At 29.0% G+C, this 21,580-nt stretch overlaps 1 protein-coding gene and 1 long non-coding RNA gene across 2 annotated transcripts; both read right to left on the bottom strand.

Annotated features, from left to right (window-relative positions):
• Positions 1 to 14,087: 14,087 nt before the first annotated feature.
• On the bottom strand, positions 14,088 to 16,070 carry LOC114423113 (cyclin-dependent protein kinase inhibitor SMR6-like). Its single transcript, XM_028389737.1, has 2 exons — positions 15,137 to 16,070; positions 14,088 to 14,473 (listed from the first exon to the last, which is right to left on the bottom strand). The coding sequence occupies exon 1, from the start codon at positions 15,555 to 15,557 to the stop codon at positions 15,159 to 15,161; it is 399 nt and encodes a 132-aa protein (XP_028245538.1). The 5' UTR covers positions 15,558 to 16,070; the 3' UTR covers positions 14,088 to 14,473; positions 15,137 to 15,158.
• A 2,619-nt stretch (positions 16,071 to 18,689) lies between these two features.
• LOC114423999 lies at positions 18,690 to 19,733 on the bottom strand. The gene is made up of 3 exons (XR_003668960.1): positions 19,598 to 19,733; positions 19,437 to 19,512; positions 18,690 to 18,897 (listed from the first exon to the last, which is right to left on the bottom strand). It is a non-coding gene; the product is annotated as an uncharacterized LOC114423999 (long non-coding RNA).
• Positions 19,734 to 21,580: the final 1,847 nt, after the last annotated feature.

Here is a 21,580-nt window from a genome sequence, read left to right on the forward strand (position 1 = left end):
ACCAATACATGTTATCGATTACTCATGCTTCAAAACGTTTAAAAATGATTTTGAAAGTGTGTAATTGATTACACATAATATGTAATCGATTGATTACCAGAGCTTCTGAACGTTGGACATTTAAATTTTGAATAAAAATAATTGTGTAATCTATTACACCAAAGCTGTAATCAATTACCAATGAGGATTTTCGAAAAATATTCCCAACAGTCACAACTTTTCATTTGAATTTTGAAAGGCTATCAAAGGCCTATAAATTAGTGACTTGGGAACGAAATTGGTTGAGAGTTTTGCTTGTCCAAAATGTCTTATCCTCTCAAAAAGATTAAGAGAGTTTTTCATTGCCCAAAATGTCTTATCCTCTCAAAAGATTAAGAGAGTTTTTGATTGCCCAAAAAGTTTTATCCTCTCAAATGATTAAGAGAGTTTTCCCTGTTCACAAAGGCATGATCCTCTCAAACACAAATCTCTTATCATCCAACATTCCTTGGCCAAACACTTGTGTCATTTAATAAGGAATTGAGTGCTTCATTGTAAACATCTATCTCTTTCAAGAAAGATCATCTTCTTCTTCCTCTCTTTCTAATCAAATGACTAAGAGACTGAGAGTCTCTTGTTGTAAAGCATCTAAACACAAAGGAAGGATTGCCCTTGTGTGTTTCAGAAATTGTAAAGGATTTGCGAGATAGTGGAACTCCCAAGAGGGTTTCTTGGGGACTGGACGTAGGCAACAGACTTTGTCGAACCAGTATAAAACTGTGTTTGCATTCTCTCTTTCCTCAAACTCTTTTATTTATTGTTGCTTATTATTTTTATTCAATAAGTTTAATTTGAATTATTATTTAGAAATTCATTTTAAAAGGAATCTTGGAACTTGGGTTAAAATCTGTATAAAAATTTTAATTGGGGAATAGTTTGTAAAATCTTAATTCAACCCCCCTTCTTAAGATTTCTGAGGTCACTTGTCCAACATCTTTTTCAGAAGAGATTAAAGAGACCAAACACTTTATACTGGTTTGATTGAGCTTGATCTACTTCTAGTTTTTCTCAACAACCTTAGTTGAGAATTCAACTATGTATTTTAGGTTACAAACATTATGCACATACAAAAATTCAAATAACCTTTTCTATCTTGAACACCTCAAAAGAGAAATTCAAAACCCTTATAGAACCCTACTGTAAGGAACTAAAAAACCTTATTTTAGTTTTTCACTAATCTAAGAATCAGCAAAAGAATTTATGAAATGAATTCACCTAATTCATGAAAAACTAAAAGTCATAGCACAAATTGACCATATAAGATTCTAGATCTTCGATCTTCTAGAGAAAGATTTGAATCTTAGTAAACAAAGATCACCTTAGGTCAAAAACCCTTTCCTAATCTCTTTCTTCGTGAGTCTTTAGAATTGAAATGTTTTTGGAAGCATGAAGACTCAAGATAAGGTGAGACTATTTATGAACTTTACCATTTTAATGACTTGTAATCGATTAAAGTGTTCATCACAATCTTGGGTTTTGCTTCAAGAATAATGTAATTTCTTACGAATACCTTGTATTCGATTAAATCACTCTTCATGCAACTTTAGTTTTTGGGTTTCATTTAATCTATTAAAATTTTTTGTAATCAATTAAATCGATGAGTTTCTTCTTTCTGCAAGAATTTCAACTCATGGTAATCGATTAACTCGTTAGGTAATCAATTAAAACTAGAGGAGTCGATTCTTTCATAAGTAAGTCTTTTAAACTACCACTTACCTTATGTAATTGATTAACCTATAGTGTAATCGATTATCAAGTGTTTCAAGTTCAATATAAACCAAAAACAGAATTGTAGGGACTTGGCTTTTCTTTTGATAAGCATGATCAAGTGAGATAAGAAAAAGCTTATCTAAGCTATACATGCCTAAGCTACAATAATCAATACAATGCTACACTTGTGAATGTGTTTGCCATATAAAACATGCAAATTAAAAACCAAAACTATGTACTAATGGAAGGTCTTCAATCTTCTAGCATCAACCTTTAGATCCTCAACTAACCCTTGCTCACCTAGTTGGAGTCAGTCTATAGAGCATCTATTTGATTAAGAAGGATATTGATTTTAGTGTGTAGAGAAGTTGCTAGGTTATATAGATGAATTATTTAGTCGACAAAGATATGGAATTTTTCATAGACATTTTTTATCTTGGGATTTAGTTCGGTTAATTCTTTCTGCATTTTCTCTAAGGTGACATTTAATTCAACAACCCTTTGATTCAGCAAAGCATGTTTTTTCTTGATGGACTTTCCTTTTAGCATCCACTTCCTTGAAGGTAGCAAAATAGTAGCTTTTTGGCCTTGTAGTTTTCTGAGTTGATTCAAATTAAAGGAAGTCAAAACCTATATTTATGCTTGGTCTAATTAAACATCACTATGGTTATTTGTCTAGCCATTGAAGCAAAGGTAGCCCTTTGGAAGGTGGAAAACTTAGGCGATTGAGATAATCTCAGCAAATACTTTCTAAGAGTCTTGGCTTCATCATTAGTGACAAGAATGTCTTACTCAATCACCTTCTTTACATGGTCCAAGTGAACTTGGATTGGTGAGGAATCCATAGGTGTTGAAATGATAGTTGAAGGAGACATAAATATTGAGTTCTTGTTTATAAAATATTTTAAGAATAGTCATAAGAGAACACTTAAAATCGCCTTGAAAACAAGTGTAAAAAGAAAAGAACTTGACCCTAACCACGACCTACCAGTAGAACCAACACTATTGAATTCTTAACCTAAAAACAAAGGAAAAACTCTCACAATAGAGAAACTCTCAAATTTCATTAATCTTCAAATTCTGCCTTTGGAAAATGCAAGAGTTCCCTATTTATAGGCTAATCTTGAAATGCTATACTAAATTCTCACTAATATGCATTTACCAAATTCATTGATAATTGCATGCCACTAAATGAAAATAAATGACAATAAACATGAAAATAAAATTCCACTAGCCACTAAATGACCTGGAGTGTTCTAGAAAACATTTATTAAGGCTAAAAGAAAATGAAAAGTCACTAGAAATTTCAGTAAAAAAAAATACGAAAATTATAAATAAAATGATAGAAATTGGACTTAGTTTTTATCTAATCGACCCAATATTAATAGTCCATCAAAATTGATCAACTCAGCCCATGGATGCTTCCTGTCCTATAAATTAGGCTTCCAAAAGTGATTCTTTAAGTTGACCTAAAAGCATATTTATTAATTTGTAGGAAAGTGATCCAATTAGGTGCAACCCTTAATTCTCATTGGTCTTCTTTCTCTTTGATCTTTAGAATTAGGCCTTGCAATGTTTGCTTCATCCTCTTAGTCTTGGACCTTGTCATAAGACCTTTAATCTCATATAAAGGATCGTTAGACGGGATGGTTACACTTCTATCATTCCAAATGAGAAGGTGTAACAAAAGGCATGGCAAAACCTCCACTCACTTAGTCTTTGTCCAAGGAGATTTATGAAAAAAATCAGTTACTTCAAATGTATCCATTATATGGGAAATTAGTTGTTTTGGTTACATCAACAACGAAAAAAGGAAAAATCTATGTACCTTTTTATTTTGTTGCGTCTTCTTCTTCCTCAAGGATCATCTTTTTTATTTTTGGCTTGGAAGGAGAATCAATATCTTCTTTCTACAGAAGTAGCAACAATGAATACATGTTGATAATGTCATAGGAGTAGCCAAAATATTTAAATAAGCTAACCTCAGGAGAAACAACAACTTGGCAGGTGGATGATCTTGTTTTTCTCCTAGAGGTGGTCATTATTGTGGAGTTAGGAATATCATTGGCGTCAATCGGTTCCTTGTGCTTGCCTTTCTGGCTTGTAGAAATAATAAAAGAGATTGTTAATAAATAAAAAATCCAAAAAGAAAGTAGGAAAATAGATGAAAGCATGTACCTGAAGGAGTTGATGGAGCTAATTTTGGAGGTTTGATAGTTAGAGGAGTTGTGGCAAGGAATTTTAGCCGAGATTACTATTTTGTAAAAGGTATTCATCCACAGTTTGAGGAAACATTTTTGTTGAACCAATTGTCAAAGCTAAAGCAACTTAAGTTTTTACAGGTTTGAAATAAAAATGTTGCATTTAGTATGTGGAGATGTTTAAATTTGAATTAGTCTTAAGTTGAATTGGTGAATGCATGAATTCTAGATAAAGAGGTGCCAGCGAAGCAATATCCCTTAAGGGTTGATAATGATTCAAAGGATGAAAGTGCTAATTGAATATAATGGATTTTGTTTCCCATTTTAGATTCAATGGTATCAGTATGTATACTATACATTGGCTGTATAATTAAATGTTCATAGGTAGCTCAGAAAAAAATAAAGGACTTGATGCAATAATCATTTTAATAACTCAAGGTAATATATTATCAAGCATATTGTATACAACTTTACTCTAAAAAGCCTATCAACAACTTTTTGGTTCAAAGTAGGAAGGAAAAGCTTAGAGAATAGGGTTTTGGTTTTACTCCTTGGTATTTTTAATGATTCTATTTTAATAATGTTCTTTTAAATGCGTAAGATAAAATTGATTGCAATAAAATAAATGAGATAAGGGAAGAGAGAAATGCAAACTCGATTTATACTAGTTCAACCACTTCCCGTGCATACGTCCAGTCCTCAAGCAACCCACTTGAGATTTTTCACTAACTTTGTAAAAATCCTTTTTATAACTTTTGAACACCTGAGGAATCTCTTTTCCTTGTATTCAGGAAACTTCACAATTCAAGAGACAATCAGTCTCTTGATTACAACTAACTTTCTGAGATTAACAGAAAGATTTCTCTCCTTTAGAGTGGATGATACAACTTGAAGTTCCTAGAGGAATTTTTCTCTTTTAGAGATGATAATACAATTTGAAATTCCAGGATAAACTCTCAATAGATTTGCAAGTGTTTGCCCAAGAGTTGTTGAGAGAACATTTGACAATGAAATTCTCTTAGAATATCTCTCTCTTACTTTTTGAAGTCAGACACACACATATATATAGGCCCTTCGTGCCTTTTCAAAATGGTTTGAAGAGATGTGTCTTTTCAAAAAGTTTTTTCTAAAATTTTTCACTGGTAATCGATTACAAGTTTTTGGTAATTGATTACACAATTATATTTTGAAGGGTCATGACTTTTCAAATTGAATTTCAAGAGTTTCGTTGCTGGTAATCAATTACACATCAATGAATGTTTTCTTTTTTTGTCATTTTTCGTCTTTATTTAATGAACTCAACTTCATCTCATTTGTCAATACAACTTTTAAATTCAAATTTCAAAACCCTTCTAAAAGTTGTTTTTTCAAAATTGTTTTCTGGTAATAGATTACACTGTCTGGTAATCGATTACCAGAGCCTTGGATGTCTTGGAAACACTTTGTTTTGAGGCAAAGTTTGATCTTTAATTAATCTTGAAGCAATGCTTATTTGTTGAAGCAACCTTGTATTAGTCTTGAAGCAATGCTTAACCTTTGAATGCTTGTTGAAGTAATCTTGAAAGCAACCTTGTTTGATTATTCTTTGGCATCATCAAAATCATGTATTCATACATTCACAGTTTTTTGGTTGCAGCTACTTTGAATACCTTTTTTACATTGATTTTGAAGCTTCTATGACAGACCCTCATGCCCAATACACTTTAGAAAATTTGCAGGTCAACCCATCATATCCTAAAAAATATCATATTAATTTGTTATCATAACTCTCAATCTATAATTCTGTTTGTTTATCGTCCTTGGTTGCCATGGAATACATTAATGTGAATACAAAGTCAATGATGCCTTTTCATGCTCTAAACCCGATTTTTGTTTATAATCATTCTAGTATTCTTTCCAAGTCATAGTCTCACATATGCTTTACTAATTTCTCTTACTTAAACTAGTTTAACATTCTACAATGTTGTATTGATGATGAGGTTTCTTAATTGACTGATGATGTATATAAGGCAAACTAATATAAGGAAGTAAGAGAAAATAGTGAAGCAGATGTGAGACTAGGAATTGAAATAAATACTAGAATTATTATAAACAAAAATTAGGTTTAGAACATGAAAAGGCATCATTGACTATGTATTCATAAAAATGTATTTCATTACAATCAAGGATGACAAACAAATAAAATTATAGATTGGGAGTAATGATAAAAAAATTAATATGATGTTTTTATGATATGATGGGTTGACTTGTAAATTTTCTAAAGCATATTGGGCAAAATGGTATGCCATAAAAGCTTCAAAACCAATGTAGAAAAGGTGCTCAAAGTAGTTATCACCAAAAAACTAAATGCCTAAGTCACAAATTCATGACACATTTTCATATAAAATAGAAGAATCACTAAATCATACCAATGAGTAATTAAAACCAAACCTTATTCCCAAAGATTTTCCTTCCTACTTTGAACCACAAAGTTGCAAATATGATTTTCAAAGTAAAGCTATATTTAATATGTTTGATAATCTATCATCTTAAATGATTAAAATGATTGTAACATTAAGCCCTCAAATTTTTTTCTTTGACTATCTATGAACATTTAAATATATAGTCAATGTATAGTTTATATATTGATACCATTGCAAATCTCAAATGGAAAACAAAGTCCATTTTACTCACTTAGCACTCCCATCATTTGAATCAACATCGACCTTTAATGGACACTACTTCACTAGTGACTCTTTATCTAAAATTATAGCATTCACCTATTCAACTTAAGCCTAATTAAAATTAAAATAGCACCACATATTAAATGCATCATTGTTCTTTCAAACTTACAAAAAAAATTAAGTTTCTTTAGTTTTGACAAGGACAAAAAGTTTTTTAATCCCACTAAATACTTTGGTGTATTATGTGGCAACTTGATCTGGGATTTTTCCATCTTTAAATGTAAACATTTGTAATCAATTAGTCTAGTGTCATTAACTTATTATAGGAGATAAAACACATAAATTATCCATTGAACAATTTAAATTTCTCAAGTTATTACAAGGCTAATCCTGGTAATGATAATCACAAGATTTTAAGTACCATGACACAAGGTCATAATAATCTCTTTTGAAAAATAATTTGAGTTCCTAAGTTAAAGGCTAATTCAATAATCATCGTTCAAGATGCATGTTCGTATTATATCTGAAACATCACACATGATTGGTTAAATACAAATATGAATCTTGGCACATGAAGCAATTTGACGCCTTTAAACATAACAAGAAAGAAAGGCATGCCCTACCTAAACATAGCAATTTGTTCCTTAAGTAGTTTGATGGGTAAACTTGCTTGGAACATAAACCTGAAATATGAAATTCATGTTAGATTGAACTATGCAATATTGGATTAGTGGATAAACCACTAATCAATTTATTCAAACTAAAAAGTTTCATTGATGTTTTTCCTTTATTTTGCCTCATTTAGAATTTCTACAAATAAAGGCCTTTGAATTTTAAAAAATTTGTTAAGTTTAAAATAACATTTTAGATAAACTAACTCCCAAATTTTCATTTTTTTTAGTGTCACTCTTCTCATCATGGATCTTGACTTGGTCCCCCCTCATGTGATTTCTTGTATGAACTTTTATCTTTTTTAATAATATGAAGGTGTTGCAGATGATTGGTAGTTGTTAGGGTGCCAACCTCATTGGAATTCTTGCCTTTCTATGGTGATGTCTTCCACTCTTGGTCTTTATTAAAAAAATGAGCTATAAATAATTAACTAACTTTAAAATAAATTACATTCTACATTGATTTATGAAAATGACTTTCAAATCTAAAAATAGTAAGCTGGTACAATTTCTCATATATGCAAATGACATTTACCTAGTTATTGTGAGTCTAAGATATTATGATAGCTTTTTTTTAGAGAACATATTATGATAGCTTTAAGCAGATTCAATGAAGTTTCATTTAATAAGGTTATTTCTTCAATTCTAACAGTTTTAAGGAAAATATTATGTTCTCAACACTAGCTATGAACATAAAATATTGAAAATGTATAATGAGAACAATAGAGAAAGTAAGCGAATTTTCCTTCAAACTTATTATGTATTTTAATTTATAGTACAAGAGTATATGTTAGGTCTTGTTAATAATTGTTGCAAATGATACGACATGTATACTTTTCACTAACCTTGTTGTAATGTTTAAATCAATGTCCTTATTGTATATTTTTTTCCTCTTTGAAATTGAAATGGTATAATGTTTAGAGGGAAAATTATGAGTTTCCTAATCAGGTATCATTTATGCTTTGCTTAATAATCTACAAATCCAAAATATTACATTTGTTCCAAAGTATATTAAGATCCATATTTGTTGAGAATGTGAACAACTAGACATGGAAACGATCTCATTCTCAACAAAGTTTCGATAACAATTTTGAATATGCACAACTAGTTCATGAAGATAAGAACAGATGAAGAGAAGATCTACCTATTACTTGTGGAACATTTAAACCTAACAATAGTAATGAGGCACCTGATATGTCACAATTCTCACATTTAGTCAACAATGTTCAAGGTATAGCTAGGCGACTTTATGTGATTTATCGCTAAAAAATCATGTTTGGGTAATGGACAAGAATTGGAGCAAAAAATGGGAGCACACTAATTATGAAAAGGTGTCAATATTGGATTGTAGAAATTATAAAAAAATTCAAGAACTTAGATTACTTTATCACGGTCCTCTTCTCAAGGTTAAACAAAGGAAAACAACAAGTTGAGAGAAAATTCTCATAGACATTGGTTCCCTTTACATTGTCCTACCTTCAAAATTAGATATGTAAGCCAAAAACTTAATTGTTAATAAACAATACCATTTAAGTGCATAAATTATACCATTTTAATCACGCTTTCATAGATTTTGTTTACAAACTAAAATCATGTTCAATAGGACCGAAATAACTTCCAAAATTGAACACATTAACAAGATTAACTATTAATAATAACATCTATAGAATTTATATTTGCATAAAATAAAAATATATAAAAGAAAAACCTAAAACTAAAAAATTGCTTCTTCCAATTAAAATGAATAAAAAGTTATGAGGCAAATTTTAGCACCTTCATTTTTGGATGGCAACCTTACTCAGATGTATATTGTAATTCTTCACAATAAAAATTGTTCAAGTGACGCTTGCTCTGCTCCAAACACTTCAAACTTGAATCAAACATATATTAGGGATTCAAAAGAAATTAAAAAGGGATAAATAAAAATAAATAACAATAGGGTTTTGAATGTTACTTTGGGCAATCAAGTAATGTGACGAAGTCAGACTCAGGTTGAAGATTGGAATAGCATGGAATGGGGAAGCAACACCACAATGAAAAAATTGGGATTGAAGATTAGCTTCAAGATTGGAATGGAGAAATGAGGTTTACATTGGGGTTGAAGCTTATATTCAAGATGGTATCGAGAAAATTGTGGATTACACCAAGCTTTACAACGTGCAGAGAAAATCGTGGGGGTGGAAAATGTTGTATGATTTATGAAAAAGGAAAAAGGTGTGTCTCACATTCACGCGAAAAGGGTTGAAGCTTATGTTCAAGATGGTGTCGAGAAAACTGTGGGTTACACTAAGGTTTACAACGTGCAGAGAAAACCATGGGTGTGGACGTGGAAAAAGTTGTATGATTTACGAAAAAGGAAAAAGATGTGTCTTGCATTCACACGAAAAGGGTTAAAACTTATGTTCAAGATGGTATTGAGAAAACTGAGTTACAATGAGGTTTACAACATGTAGAGAAAACCGTGGGCATGAAAAATGTTGTATGATTTACTAAAAAGGAAAAAGCTTGTCTAGCATTTCACACAAAAGTAAAAATAGGCAAGTATTTGTTGTCAATTCAAGATTGATGGAAAATATTAATGTGATTCAACTCTTTTAAACCTTAACGCCTATAATAGCTCCTAAATCATACTCTTTTTGTAGTGTTTAATTGTACCTTAAATGGATATGTTAAGTTTAGATTTAATTGGATCAAAATAAATAAAAAATGTATTCAAACCTAAGGATATCATCAAAGTTGTGGATTTTCTATCGTCTAAAGACTAAAATCTTAGAAAAAATGAAACAAAATCATGAATCACGAATTAAAAAATATTAAATTATAATTTAGCTTTAAAAAAGAGAAAATAGTGATTTGTAATTAGAACTTTTTTATATTATGAGTGTGTAATCATTAAACTCTTAAAAAAATAGTTTTAAATCAATTTTTAGAAGTTAATTTTAGAATCACTAGTAAAATTCACCCTTCCACACACACACACATATATATATATATATATATATATATATATATATATATATATATATATATATATATATATATATATATAAACCCTTTGTGGTAAATCTAAATGGTTAACAAGTACGTGTATGCTTCCTAGCATTGTGGTTTGAAAAAATAGAGTGATATTTGTACATCCAAAAAATATACACCTAACATTCATCCCACGCGTGTGATTAATCATGTATATAAGTATGGTCAATTTTGTTTTGCAGGTGATTAACTTGTATTAGACATTTCAATAACCTCTTAATAAGGTTAGCCACTTGTGAAATAAAATTAATCCCAATAACTAATACTATTTTTCTTTGCAATAAAAATATAAAAAGAAAAAAGAAAAGAAAAACAAAAAAATGAAGTAAAACTACATATAAACACTAGAGTCATACTTTTATAATCATTGGGAGGAGTGCTTAGTTATCGTCTAAAATGATTTTGATAACATCAACTTAACTTATTAAAAAATACATTTATTAAATAAAAATGTTAAATATTGTTTGAAATATTTATTAAATAAAAATATAAAAGATAAATATATCTCAGTATAATTTTTTTTTTACTTTTCTTTTGAAGAAAAAACTTTTCCACTTTTAATTGTTTAAAATGAACATAAGGACAAATTTAACGTTTTCTTATATAAAAAAAAAGTTTAAGTTTATGTTTTTACTAAAAATATTTTTTTCTTGTAAGTATGAAAATGAGTAAAATTTATTTATGTAAAATTTTAAGTATGTTTTTCACTAAAAAAAATTAAATGTATCATTTTTATTTATACTTAGAATCAATAAATTTGAATTTATAATAATAACTTTCTGTATCGGTTATATATATATATATAATTGATATAAATATAATATTTGTTACATTGGTTGTATATAATATGATATAAAAAAATCATAAGGCTCGTTCAAATATGTTTGAATCTTATTCTGAATTAAAAAAATATATTAAAAATTTTACAAAAAAATTCTAAATATTTTTTCAAAAGATATATTTTAGTTTTTTTTAACCCGTATATATCCACTTGATATTTATTCCTGCTGCCGTGACAGACGAAGCACGAAGACCTATCACATACTCAACGCAGCTATTATTGTCGACTGTGTTTGTGGCATGAATAACTGACAACATCAAAATTCGTTAAAATAAAATAAAATATTAACTGTATTTGACATTTTTCTTGTAGTACTTTTAGATAATCCAAAATCTATGAAACTACCTTGCAAAAATGGGAGCTTCCAGCCCTACTATTGATCTTGCTGTTTGCGAAATTGATTTTTATTTTTTAGGGTCCTTTGTGGCTCACTCTATGCCTATGGGTATCTTTTTTTAGTAGGCTTCAGTTTTATCCTCTTTTCAAATATATAAAAAATAAATATTAATTTCTCACAGCAGACGTACTGAAATATTAATTTAGTTTTTAATGGACAAGTATTATTTTTAATTAATATTGCAGGTTGTGGTTCGTAGTTGATAGTTCTAGAACCACCAACCAATCCATATGTTTTATAGTATGCTTAAAAAAACAGTTAATATACATGCGTGGGGTACGAGCTAATAAGCTTTGCTCATGTGGTCTCCAATAATGAGACTCAAATTCAGGATTAGTATATGTTAATATAATCAACAAATAACATACCAGAAGTCAAGGAAAATCTTTATTCTTCCTATGAATTTTTTTATAGTTATACCTTGTTTATAGTCGTGTAGACTAAACCAAATTAAATTATCATTATTTTATAGTAAATGACTATATAAATACTTGAGGTACGCAATTGATGATATGTTAATTACTAAATTGATTTGTTAATGTGGATTGACACAGTAATTAAAGATCCGGAATGAATTTTCATCTTTTTCATAGGTGCAATTTCAAATCCTCCTAACACTATTTTCTTTATTTAGTGGGCAACATTCCTTAGGAAGATATTCTCTAACATCTAGAGATTAATTTTATAGTTCGAACATGTCTACTAGTCATTTAGATGAACCTTTGTTAATAGTCATAATATGTCATTAACATCTTGCCCGATAATATTAGAAGTCTCTTCCCATTCTATCATTCTTTCCTCACTCATTTCAGCAAAAATTGTTAATTAATTTAATTTAAAGAAACTTTATACTAAAAGAGTTTTCTACACCAATTAATCTTTCATTTTCTTTAGACATGTGTGAATGCTAGCTATTCCCCGAATCAAAGATCCGATCCCGAGAGACCATATTGTTTAATTAGTTCACAATATTCGATGAACTTTCTCTAACGCATTCCCTACTTGGTAAACTAATGAGGTTTTCTCTACATTCATGATAAACATTTCATAATTAATAGCAGTATAAGAACGAGACAGATAGGATCATAGGATAACCATGACTTTAATTTATGTATATTGTATGATATAGTGTTCTATCTGCCAATTATTGGCCATCACAACATAACTTTATAAGTGTAAAAAATAGAGGGTCATTCAACTAGCATAGGATTCTAATTTTTTCTCTCCACATGTGACTTGTCGCTTTACCATATGAATCCATTAGCTAGTATCACAAAAAAGCATTACGGAGAACCTTCCCACTATCAATACAAGCCAGGGGTGGGTGGGGTACATTTGGAGGGAGATATGGCAATTTAGTTCTATTTATGTCCATCACTTATATTAGTATTAGTACTAAAAATGACTTCACTCTCACTTCTGCAAGTTACACTCAATTGATTCATTAACATTTTAATAAGTTAAAATTTAAATGTAAATAACAAAACTGCGCAAAAAAACATTTGTTAAATAAATTAGACTTAATTTCATATATGAGATTTATTCATAAAGTTTAATTTTTAACACACTATCACTAAAAATATTTTTACGATATTAATAAATTAAAATTTTATTTTAAAAAATAAAATTTTAATTATATGACAATCTCGATAATTGAATAACAGCGTGAAAACACTTTATATATAAGACGACAATGTATTCCAATGTTTTTTTTTAATTAAAACATACAAAAATTTGTTAATATATGAATTTTTGGTTAGCTTATCATGTTGGAACAGCCCACAATATTGAACCGTAATTGCATTAAGAAAATAAGGAATTATATACTGAGAATTTTGTTTTCTTTTAGTTTTAATTACAAAATATCACATTGTTTTTACTTCATATTTTGTATAAAATAAAAGTAACTTATTAGTTTTACTGCTTTTATACAAACTTCTGAAAAAAATGGTTAAAAAATATTTTTAATTAAAAACAAATAAAAATAAAGATAAAAATTGTCTCTTTTTAAAACAAGGAAAACTCAAACTTTCTAATGAACGAAAAGTATTTTTTTTCAACAAAAAAAAATGAACTAAATTGACTTTGCCCCTCCCATAATTAAGTTTAATATCAATATAGTATCAACATACAAATGAGAGAATTTAAACCATTCTACTAATTAAGTTCTACCTAAACCTACGCAAACCATGCTCTTTTTCTAAAATCTGAATCAAGACCTTACATACTAATCTGCATTGAATATTGTGCCACAAAGAACTAATTATTTATTATCCTTTGACGCGTATTGAGGCGTTCTATATGTGTAACCATGTATGACCCTAAACTCTGAATAGTGAAGACAACATATAGCTTATATGACCAGACCTTGTTTTTAATTTATAATTAAAAATACAGTTTTCACATTACATTTACATCAATACTTAGGATAAGGAGGTGTAACTTGGTTGTTCAAATATAATATACTAATTATTATAAATTTCTTAATATATATATATATATATATATATATATATATATAATTTTTACGTATAAAAAAAATACACCCTCTTCAATGACATTAATTCAACGGTTGAAGATAAATTTCATTAAATTTATTCAAACTTAAAAACATACATGCACCGTAAAGGTGATGGTACTTGGCTTGGCTATGAGTACTTATGTGGGGCTTTGGTCTCCAGTCAATTTAAGAATGTGCCATGCCCCTCTCTTCTGCCTACATCTTTGAAAAGGATTTGCATTCCTCCTCCATTCGCGCTTGGCAACTCAACTATTGGGCTACTTAATCACCTTTGATTTTGACTTCAAATATCAAATATCAAATATCTGGCGTGTTTATGAACAGTGTTACATGTACCCGGTTTTGGAATTGCACCAGTTCTTAAGATAAGGAAAATAGTTCTTTTATTAGCCATATCCTAAAAAAGCACAAACACCCAGAGTTTAATCAGAAAAATGTTAATTCACTTTCGAGAACAGACTCGTTATCAAAATCACAAAACTTTAAAAAATAAACTAATATATTTTTTTTATATAATTGATGAATAATTTTATATATATACCTCTTTGAAAATTCCGGAAATTATTCTCTAGTTCACACAACCAAATATTGAAAGATATAAAACAAATGTGCTATAAAAAAAGATATAAAACAAATGATAAGATCATGAATTAAAATAATTTAACTCAATTAATTAAATAAGAGTTATTATTTTTTATTGGTAGAAGTTCAACATAATATCAAAAAATTTATAACCCTAAAACATAACATGTTTAATCAATTCAACTAAATTTCCTTGATAAACAATGAGTTGCTGTACATGTTTTTGATTCTTACCTAAAAAAAGTGAGGGAGATCATGCAAGCTAATTAAGATGAGATTTTATTTATTTAATTTCTAGCTGCTCTATACAAAATAGTCCTAAATCCTAATAATAATCTCTGAACTACCGAAGCTCTAGCAATTCAATGAAAACAGAAAACACTTACACTAAAGAAAAACTAAGATACACGAACTGAACCAAAAGCTAGCTAGCTATCTCTAAAGAACAAAGTAGCTACTTAATTATTATTTTTCTTACTTTTTTTCCTTCTTCCGTGCGATCAAATAGCTTTTTCAACGTGGCGTATGAACACAGTTTCCAAGTCTGGTGGCGTGAAGAACTCTCTAACAACACCACCACCGCCACCGCAATAATTATAGCACTTCTTCAACGCGGGTTTTCGCTTCCTAGGAGCAGGTGGGCACGTCAACGGTGTTGGGATCTTCGATTCCACGCTTGTTGGTGTCGTTGTCGAACTCGAACATGATGAACACTCCTCTGTCGTTTCAATTTCAACCTCTTCCTTTTGTTCCTTCTCCGTAGGGATCATAGTAGTGTATATCGGCTTCAATGGTGCACGCAACGCGATTCCAGCGATGACCCATTTTCGATTATTGTTATTGTTGCTGGTATCTGAATCAAACGCTCCTTCTACTTGCGCCTTCTCGGAGAATCCCATATCGATTAAAAAGCAAAAAACTTTCTCAGCGTCGTACTATATAAAAAAAAATAAGAATACGGGGTAAAGAGGGGAATAAATAAAGAGGGTTTCTTTTTATTCCTTCTTTGTTTTGATCCTTTTTTTTTTTCTTTTTCTTTAGGTGATGAGGAATCGGGTGAAAGTGTTGACTGATGAAAAGGGTTGGAAGTGGGAAATAAAAAGAGAGAAAAGTTTATGGGAAGAAAGAAGGAAGAGAAATAGAGGGAATTTGAAGTTTATTTGGTTGGTAGAATGCGTGACCGTGAGGGGACAGAGGGAGAGGGAAGAGAAAGAGAGAGTTTTTTGAGGGAGGGGAGAGTGAGATACGGTATTAAATGTGGAAGAAAGTGTGAGGATGATGAATATGAAGTGTTAGAAGAAGAGCTTAGAAAACCAATTGGTGAAGAGAGAACCCAAGAAAACTCGTGACATAAGCAGTGACCATTAAATAAACAACACCAATTATAAGAGGGAAAGAGAGAAAGCCGGGGAAGCCCGTGAAATTTGGTGAACATCGGACAGGGTATGTAAATAAATATTTAATATTTAATAATAAAAAATATTATTATGCCCTCTCTTTGACTTTATATTTTTTTTTTCTTTTCTTGTTCTCTTTCATTTCAATCTTTACACTTGTATTTCTAGTTTTTGATACTTTTAGTGCCGGTAAAATTAGTCAATTTAACCTAACTTAATCAATCTCATAAACAGTTAGGAATCTATCTCAATTAATTAGACATAGTTTATAAATATTATAAAATTGTCATCAATTTCTATAGATAAAACAAAAATTAATCTATAAAAAAGACAAAACCAAGATATAGTTTTATAAATGTTTTTAACCAAAATTAGAATTTCACTAATATATATTACTTCAAAAAAAGTTGCACTATATAAGTTTTGTCCAAAACAAAAAAAGATTAAGTTGAATTGAATGCATCTTAGTATTTCTTTCATCCCAAAATAAATGATATTTAAAGTTTTACTTATAGATTAAGAAAAGTAAAAATTTAAAAAGAATAACATTTATTAGGGAACAACTTTACTAAAGTATTCTTATTATCTTTCTTAATTTCAATAAATATATTATTAAGTCTTCCAAAACTAAAACTTTGGTCATTTTAAGATGGAGAAAGTAGTACATTGGAAATTGCAAAATAACTTAACTCTAGGTGCATTGTGAATTGAGTTGGGTTTATAAGCTATAACCTTTAAAAAGAAAATATATATATAAAAGTGTTATATGAGGATGATTAATGACTTAACCCACAAAAAAAAATAAAAAATTTTAAACATAACCATAATAACTATTAATTGGTTCATCAAAATATCTAAATGTTTGAAATATCAAATAAATTTACCAATGACTTCAAAAACTAAAAGGATAAATTATATTTTTGGTTGCATCACAATTATGTGATTTTGGTATCTCTATTAATGGTTTGTAAAATTCATAGCAAATTTTACTAATGTGACATTTGATGATGATATATCACTTGATGTGTTGCTTGAATCATATGCTGATATAGTTTAATTGTATAATTAGTTTCTCAAAATGTTGATACCTAAGGAACAAAAAATGTAATTAATTAAGTCATGTTACCATGTATCGACCAACATATTAATGATAGTGATGTCATTAACATTCATCATCTATTGCTAAAATAGCAAAATCTATTAAATATTTAATAAAGGATTGACATAGGAATCAAAATCATTCAATTATAATTCTTAAAAGGCTCAACTTTTGCACAATTGAAAATCAAAAAACCAAAATCACCCAATTAGAATATTAGAGGACCAAAAATGCTATGAGTAAGTCAAACTAAAACTAGAAATATTAATACTTTAACTCATTAACACTAACAAGTTCACAATCCCAAGTCTAAATATGTTATGATAAATAATAAAAAAAGATCAGTCCACTTTACTAAACATTGACGATTCACTACTAACATTTTCAATGTATGATTCATAAGAGTCTATTTGTTTAAACTAAAGAAGAAAACATTTTTTTAAAAAATAATAATTTAAATAAACACATTAAAACAATAAAAAAATTTCTAATTTTGTTAAAAATCATTTTAAAAAAATAAAAGCTTAAACAAACATGTCCATTATTACAAATTGCCATTTCCTATGTTTAAATAAATAATTTCCGTTTGTCTAAAATTTGGCTTAACTAGTTACCAATAGGTCAATACAATAAAGTAAAATATACATATAGCTTAAAAGAGATCATGAGTTGGATTTGGGCGCCAATATTTTTGTTGAAAGAATTAGAAAGAGAGAGAGAGAGAGAGGATTGAAATTTGGCGCCAAATGTTTAGGGTATTGTGGATGAACAACAGTCCCAAGTTATTCCCCCTATGCTAAAAGCCATATGCAATACAAAGCACCTTTCTCTTTTGGCCAAACTTTTTAAAGATGCGGCTTACAGGGAATCATATCACCAGCAATCAATACTATATCTTGTTTTGTGAATATTTTTTGTATTTCCTACTCTCACTGTTAATCATTGAAGTTTCTGCATCTCCATGACAATTTGTCCCTTATCCTCACCCAAATTTGAATTTCGACTAAAGCTTTTCTAACTCTAAATTTAACGTAACATGCATACATACATACATAGGTGGTGATGGCTCGAGGCCCACGTTTTGATAGTATAATAAATTTAAAGATGTTCCCTGCTGATGCTTATCTTTTTTCTCTAACTTTTACTTCCAGAAAATAATGATAAAACAAATTAAATTTCTGTCAAGCCCTGATGAATATAACTTAGTTGGTTAAATAGGATGTGTTATTATTGTAAATTTCTAATACCTATTTAATTCTTACCGTTAAAAAATATATTTGTCAAGCATTACTGTTTCTTCGTAGAAATTCAGTTTTATTGTCAATTTATCTTGTAATAATATAAAATGTTATAAAAAAAATGGATAAAGAAGAGTGGCTAAGCACCAAGCTTAAAACAAAAATTAACAAGAAATTAATATTACCCATAAAAGGAAACACCTAAAAAAGATCCTTGAAAAGAAGGTGACCACAAACTAGCTAGAAGAGACTTCAGATATATGAAAACTCAAGCCTTTGAGAATGTCAGCATGGGAATCAATTCAAAAAACGTAAAGTTAATTTCAGAATCATCATTTCAATCCATCACCCTATTAATTTCACGTTCAGTATATATGAGAAAAACGAAAAGACCAATTTTTATCCAAGTTATAATAATAGCACCAAGAATAAGGGAAGCACAAGGATGGGATGGGATAAAGTGCGGTCCTTCAAAATCAGCTGTAAAGTGTTGTCATTTTGGTTCCTAAAAAATGTTAACATCAATATAATTATTTAATAACGCAAAGTATAATCCATTTAGCTTATTAATCGTACAAATATCAACAATTTAACATCTGAATTAGAATTTGTCAAACTTATTTTCTCAATCCAAAAAGACGATCAAATTAATAATATTTTTCCCAATTTAAAGACCAAATTTATGACTAAAACTCTTTGTGGATATAAAGTAATTAATGATAATTGTATTTTTAATTTAAAAGAATAGAATTTTCTCATAAAATAAAATTTTACAAATAAAGGGTCGCAAGAAAAGACAATACATACATATATATATATATATATATATATATATATATATAATTTTTCTAGCGTACATATACATGATATGCACTTGTTTAAATAAAAAATAGTATTTTAATAAATTATATATATCTTCAATTTTCTTAAACACCTAAGACATAACTTAGTAAAATATTTCCTAAAAACAAGTGGGTATAATGTAACAAATTTTTATGAAATTTGCTTATAATTTTAATTTTCTTAAAATATACTTATTCTTACCAAAATTAACAGAACCTCCTTTCTCTGCAGTTGCTCCTCCTGTGTCTCTTCCTACCTAGCACAGCAATAAATGTATCTGCAAAAATATTCTGACATTCAAGTTAACGGCACAGGTAAAAAGACAGATATGAAGATTAAGGTTAGAAAATAGATTGGATTACCTCGTGTCCCTCTTTTCTTATCTGTAGGGGTATGAGGATAAACGTTCCTCCTTTTCTTTTTTACTTTAGCTGAGTTCATGTTCGGTCGGTTTAGCTCTCTACTTGGCCGGATACCCTTCTAGGCGCAGCAGCGTGCATAGTCTGAGTAGTAAAATACTATTATTTATTTTTTTAACAGCAGTACAATACTTAATTATTTAAAATATATATCCATTAAAAAATGAGTGTACATTAGTAAATCTTTTATATAACATCCACATGCATACTTTCGTCTTATAACTTCACTAAAGGTTTTCAAATTTATATATTACACTTCTTTTTGTAATCCCTAATCTGTCCTCTTAAACTCATATTTCGTTAGTATTATTATCTTCCATGGGAAAATATCACATACTTGTTCTTTAACTTAGCAATTACTGCATATACACACATGCTATTTGAATGCCAAATAAATACGTAAGATTGAAAACATATATCCTGTGTTGCATTGTTTTGACCATTTTCACCCCCCTTTAAGGGTTAGGGTTCATGCTATCCGTTGTGTCATTGTTATAAGTTAATATGGAAGAGAAAAAAAAATCTCATATTTTGGAACAATTGTATCAGAAAATAATGCCATTATCATTGGAAGCCACTAGCCAACTAGCCATGAAGGCAAGAACCAATTTCATAATTATAATTTAAACAATACTTGGATTATTTTCCTCATAAAAAGTATATAAATAAATCCTAAACTGAGATGAACCCATTGAAACAAACTAGAATGGTTTGATATGATTTTTTTTTATTCTAATAGTACGTCAAAATCATATCAATTGAGTTTAGTTTAATTGATTGAACAGAGAGAGTGTGAATTGTTATAAACTTTTTGATATTATCTTCAATTTTTAGATAATAAAAAATAAAAAATCATAATATCAAACAAGAATTAGATTTAATTTTTAAAAATAATTATTATAAAATTCAACAAAATTTTATGTATATTATATAGAGAGAGCTCCATGAGTAATTCTTGCTAAACTTACTTTGTTTAATAACTATTTGTACATATAAAATTTACTGATCAAATCATTAAATTAAAAGTTCTTAATTATTATTTATAAAAATTCAAAATTATTTGATACTTCGTCAAATAAATTTCATTTAAAATATAACATGGTTTTTAGAAATACCAAAAAAAAGTTTATATAAAATTTGATATACGTAAGAAAAAATAATATCAAACTTTTAACAGCTAGATTAGTTAATTTTATATTATACACAAAACTCTTAATAGAAAAGTTTGACGCCTAATATGAATTAATCTTCTCCTATATCTTTAACTAAAAACAAAATAGAGAAACATTTATACCTTATATATGTATGGGGGTCGATCCCAGAGTGGTGGCCCTGTGCCCCTGTCACGATTGAAATCGAGTTTTTCTGTTTTATCACTTTTTTTTACATGATTTAATTTTTAATAAATATTAAATAAAAGATTTTTTTATGATAAAATTAATTTGATTAGAGAGATAATAAATCCAAAAGATTAACAAAATCGTGTAAAACATTATTATTGCATTCACATAAGTAAAAATAATTTATTTGTAAAATTCTTTTTGATTAATGACAATCACCTAACACCCTTATTTCTATACATAAATTTAATTAAAAGTATTCTAAAAATGACTGGACTTGTAGGTTTATTGGGCCCATTGCAAGCTAACCCACTAGAACTAGGTCCAATTAAATCGGAACCAGAAAAAGTTTGTCACCTTATTTATTGTACAGATTCTGACACACTATGGTTTGGCATGCTGTTTGACATTAAGATGAATGTGGTGTCAGTATGGCAAGGGAAACCGCCAAAGCCAACTTAACAAGTGGCTTCAAGTACAGTTCTTAATATCTATATGCATTCAACTTGGCAAAGGTGTCCGTGTCCCACGCAGACGATTTTCCTTGTCCTAAGGTGACTAAAGTTTAGGATGGTTTAAATTAAGA

The sequence above is a fragment of the Glycine soja genome, chromosome 8 (assembly GCF_004193775.1).
Source record: "Glycine soja cultivar W05 chromosome 8, ASM419377v2, whole genome shotgun sequence".
Classification (NCBI taxonomy): domain Eukaryota; kingdom Viridiplantae; phylum Streptophyta; class Magnoliopsida; order Fabales; family Fabaceae; genus Glycine; species Glycine soja.

Coding starts and splice junctions, on each gene's coding strand:
- LOC114423113 (XM_028389737.1), bottom strand. CDS start 15,557: ATGGGATTCTCCGAGAAGGCGCAAGTAGAAGGAGCGTTTGATTCAGAT.